General features: G+C 35.6%; 1 protein-coding gene across 1 annotated transcript; it reads right to left on the bottom strand.

Annotated features, from left to right (window-relative positions):
• Window positions 1-2,717: 2,717 nt before the first annotated feature.
• On the bottom strand, window positions 2,718-3,692 carry LOC142095304 (olfactory receptor 5AR1-like). The gene has a single exon (XM_075178261.1). The coding sequence runs from the start codon at window positions 3,690-3,692 to the stop codon at window positions 2,718-2,720; it is 975 nt and encodes a 324-aa protein (XP_075034362.1).
• Window positions 3,693-5,361: the final 1,669 nt, after the last annotated feature.

The following is a 5,361-nucleotide window of genomic DNA, read 5'->3' as shown; positions in this document are numbered from 1 at the left end:
ACACCACTTCTCTTGGAAAACTAATAAGGTCCTTTGGATTTCAGTATCATCCCTATGCAGATGATACACAAATCTATCTATCCTCTCCTGATCTTTCACCATCTGTGTTGTCTCGCGTTACTGACTGTCTTTCTGCCATTTCATCTTGGATGTCTACACGCCAACTCAAACTCAATCTTTAAAAAACTTTATTAATAATATTCCCACCCAAAAACAGAATCTTCCTGCCTGACATTTCTATTTCTGTTAATAACATGACCATAAATCCCACCCCGCAAGCTCGTTGCCTAGGTGTAATCCTTGACTCACCATTGTCATTTATTCCCCACATCTACTCCATATCTAAATCATGTTACATACACCTAAAGAACATTTCCAGAATATGCACATATCTCACACAAGACACCGCAAAATCATTAATTCATGCAATCATCATCTCCCGCATCAACTATTGGAATTCCCTCCTTACTGGTCTTCCCAAAGTCATAATTGAACCCCTACAATCTATTTTGCATGCAGTGGCTTGATTGATTCCCCTTGCAAACCGTTATTCTTCTGCTGCGCCACTCTGTCAGTCTCTACATTGGCTGCCTGTATTTCAACGAATCCAATATAAAATTCTTCTACTAACATACAAGGCCGTCAACAAAATTGCACTGACATACATTTCCTCACTTGTCTCAAAATATCTCCCAACTCGACACCTCCATTCTGCACAAGATCTATGTCTCTCTTCCACTCTCATCACATTCCCCCATTCTCAGTTACAGGACTTTTTCCGGGCTGCACCCACTTTGTGGAATTCCCTCCCTCGCACAGTAAGACTTTCCTTTAAACCTTCAAGCGTTCTCTGAAAACCCACCTCTTCAGGCAAGCTTATGATATTCCTCAACCACCATCTTAATCTCCCTAGATTACCCTATTACCAACACAGCTAACACAAGAAATCAACCCTCTGACCAACATTGCCAAACACACAGCCCACTCACTACTTTTACCTTTGCATTCTAGCTGATCCATTGTGCAATATGATGTAGCCCATGCCCTTCTGTTTCAAACTCCCATTGTCCTCTAGATTGTAAGCTTGCGAGCAGGGTTCTCTTACCTCTCTGTCTGTATGTATTACCCAGTATTGTTTTATCAATGTTTGTTCCCAATTGTAAAGCGCTACGGAATTTGCTGGCGCTATATAAATAAATGTTGATGATGGTTGATGATGATGGAAGCCCTTTAAATCCATCCAGTGCCCCTGGGGTGGGCCATGGCTCTTGCAGCACTGCGTCACCTACTGTTGCTCACAAAAACATAGGGATGAGCTGAGCTCTCTTACACCCAGAATCTAAAATGTCTATATATGGCACAGTTGCCATATAATAATTAACTCTATGGGTATCCATGGAACAGAAATAGTGGATTTATTTCCATCCCCAAATATTACCTCTATGTGATATTTATCACATAAATGCTCATTTCTCTAGAACATATAGAATATAATGTTATAGAAGATATATTCTCGGTTCTAGCCTGTGTTCTTCTCCCCTTGTGGACCATGTCACTGGAGTAGCAAACCATGGCTGTGGTTACTGAAAACTTCTGTACTAGGGTTTGGTGCTATTTCTTGTACTCATTGCTCTGCACCTCGTACTGGTCACTGTAGAGAGAATGCTATTTGCATGAGATCTTTAAGTGTATCTTCCCTGTTTTCCTCTAATAAAAATGTTTTGTCTTTTGTGATAGCAGTGTTAAGTGATACTGATTGTGAAGTTGGTTGATAATAATAATGTGCACCTACTTTTACCCTACCTATTTCTACCTTAAGTTTGATTTATTGACCCTCATAAGTAGCTTTCAAACTTCTAGCAAAAGACTGATGAGGCCATTGATCTGATTTCAATTATTTTAACCTTTTTACTCAATGGCTATTTCTGCTTGCTATACAATAAATATTCCTTCTAAAGCAAACTAATTTAGGATATTGATTAGTACTGGAATCCCACTCAATCAAGAATTGTCCTATACTTTCAATGATACAGCTTTTGTATCTGCCAGATCAATATAATGCAAGGAATTGTATTTATATGTGCACAGATACCCATTTAATAACATTTAAACACACAGAAGTGATACATGTTATAAAGACAATACAGATGCCACATTATTTTCATGGGCAATTTAAGATATAATAGAGGCTCACGTGAACAGTATATTATAAGAAAATCAGTATAAATGATTGAATATTACCAATAGAAGGCACTTTCCACTTTCACTGAGGCACTTACAGAAGTGCATCTATATCATCATCATCATTATTAACATTTATTTATATAACGCTGGCAGATTCGGTATGGGTGTGGATCTATATATCTATATAAGCACAAGGTGGACAAATAGGGGCATTTGTACATAAAAAAAAGACACTAAATGTCCAGATTTTTCTGTATATGATCATTACTGAGTGTAAAAAAACACAATTTATTTAAAAAATTTATTTTCTATGATATAACCATACACACGATATGAAATTCAGTTCGAGTGAGGTACCAATTAAAAGCCTAAAATGTCTTCTTTCTTTTTATACAGCCCCCTCTCTGAAAAATAATAATAATAAGACACAAATAACAGACTGGCATATATAAGACACACTTATACAGAGACACTGCAGAATAGTATAACAAGCATTGTAGAAGAACATTGTGAGCATAGTTAACAATAATAATTTAATTGTATGTAGTTTTACTATGCGCTCTGAAGAAGCCGTATAACACCATAGTCAATTTCTTAAAGGCATTTTTAAATTGCTTATTCTTCATGGTATAAATAAGAGGGTTGAGTACTGGGATCAATATGATGTACAGAAGAGAGAAAAATGTGTCCTGCATTGGAGAATATGTTGATGTGGGTCTAACATGCAAAGAGAGAGAGGTCCCGTAAAATAAAACAACAGAGATCAGGTGCGATGCACAGGTTAAAAATGCTTTACGTCTCCCATCTGCGGACTGCATATTCAGAATAGCAATTATGATAAATACATAAGAAGACGATGTAAGTGTAAATGCACTCAGTCCCACAATGGCCCCCAGAACGTACGTTGCGATCTCTACATGTAAAGTGTCACTACAGGAAAGCTTTAACAAAGGAGAAATATCACAGAAAAAATGATCGACTTGGAGGGATGAACAGAAGGACAATTTTGCTAGAAAAAATGTGTGTAAAACAGGTTCCAATGCAGCAGCCGTCCACACAGCTACTAAAAAAAGTGCACAGTGCTTTACACTCATAAGTAAGGAATAGTGCAGCGGGTGACAGATGGCCACGTAACGGTCATACGCCATGACCGCAAGAAGAAAGAATTCAGTACAGGTGAAATAGATGAAGAAATAGAGCTGTGTCATACACCCATTGAAGGATATAGTTTTATGTTGTGTGAAGAGCATGGACAGAAGCTTTGGTAGAATATTCGAAGTAGAAAAAATGTCCAAAACGGATAGGTTGCTCAGGAAGATATACATAGGAGTGTGCAACTGAGAATCCAAAGTAATACAGGTGAAAACAGCTATGTTCCCTAATACAATGTTAAGATAAATTAGCAAAAATGTTATGAAAAGTGGAATCTGATTTTGTGAATTGTCGGAAAAACACTGGACTGTGAATTCTGTCACCTTGGACTGAGTTTTTGAAGTCATATTAAACATCTCTATGTCAGGATGGGCAACCACATCACTAACTGGAGCGGGAGCTTAGAAACTGGCTTTACACCAATTCTAAATTCAATGTCAGATTCTCGTAAAGGGTCCCTTTATACTTTTGTTGCTGGAACAACAAAATTGTAAACTCTGTTACCCATGGCCAAATAGTTTTGTGGGCAATAGTAGGAAGAATAGTATTGCAATGCAATGTAAATAATAATGCTAAGAAAAGTATACTGATCAGTCAAAATAATTTAAGACCTGGAGAACGGTCTATTAAACTTATTTCCAAGTATCTAAAAGAGGTCACTTGCGATAAGTGCTGCACTTGTGCACAGGCAGCAACATCCTGAAATATGGCCTGTTCTGGAAGAAAAGTTTTGAAACAAAGTTAAAACACTGTCTACAAAATGACTAAAGTTTTCCTGAATGTTGTACAGAGATTACAGTGAATAATTGTTATTATTAACTAATTATCAATACAGAGTTATACATTTTCGGAAAAAAAATTATTTTGGATACATTTAATCAAAGAACTAGTGGTATTTCAATTACACTTTGGTGGGCAGCTGATTAGGAGTGGGTGCTTATGATATTACAGCAGGTTACTTTAACTCTTTCTGTACTACATGCTAAACATTTTATACAGTATATATGCAGATACAATAGGGTGCAGATGTTGGACCATGGATACTCATAACACAAGTGTAAATAGTAGATGTAAACTTTATGCTTAATAATAATTTGTGAATTGAAAACTTGTAGTATTTTCTTTTGGGTTTGATATTTCTCCTGATTTATCTTTCTGTAGAGACAAGAGGAAAACATTGTATGATATATAACAGTGACGTATGTTCAGTTTGTTGTGAGATATACATAACTTCTGCCTGTAAAAGGTACAGTGCTTTAACATATTAATTTATGCAGGACTTTCTTTTCTGCGTCCATGTTCTGTTGTGTTCCCTTTTAATATAGATTTAAAACTGAATATACAGTTTATTTACCAACAAACCACAAATATACAAATTTATTCTTACCCATAGCAACCAATAATTAATTTGCCTCCATTGCCTCACTTGCTTGAGATTGATTAAAGCTGATTGGTTGCAATGGGTTACTGTGTATTTTAGCACTTTGTTGGTAAATAACCCACATCTTCCCTTAGGATACTTGCTGAAAGAACTGATGTGTCACCATGTCACCCTTTAAAATTTATATAGAAACCTAGAATCTAGAAACAGCTTGTTTCTTATCCAGATTTAAGATAAATTTAACTCTTAGACATACTTGTGATTTCATATGCTCTTTAAGGCATAAAAAAACTAATTGAAACATTCACTCAGTTTACAATGAATAAATCCTAACATGTTACATCACATCGTCAGTCATTGCATTTTTTGAGATCCACTAATATATAGAAAATAATATTGATGTTTACAATCTTACATTCCAATCTAAATCTTAATGTATCAGAGATCATTAGTGTCTTAAATAATTTAAACTATAATCACCCAAACTGTGATGGAAATAATGATTCTTGATCATTTAAAATTAATATACATTTACAAGTAATTCATTTTACTGAAATCGGTCAATTTACTTTAAAGATTGGTAACTGTGAAGAAAATATTATAATCTGTTAGTGAAACTTACATGAATTGGTTGGAACATATTG

The sequence above is a fragment of the Mixophyes fleayi genome, chromosome 6 (genome assembly GCF_038048845.1).
Source record: "Mixophyes fleayi isolate aMixFle1 chromosome 6, aMixFle1.hap1, whole genome shotgun sequence".
Taxonomy (NCBI): domain Eukaryota; kingdom Metazoa; phylum Chordata; class Amphibia; order Anura; family Limnodynastidae; genus Mixophyes; species Mixophyes fleayi.
Note: the sequence above shows the minus strand (reverse complement) of the source record. Positions and strands in the feature narration are given on the sequence as shown.

Excerpts from the sequence above, each read along its gene's own strand:
- LOC142095304 (XM_075178261.1), bottom strand. The coding sequence starts at position 3,692 with ATGTTTAATATGACTTCAAAAACTCAGTCCAAGGTGACAGAATTCACA.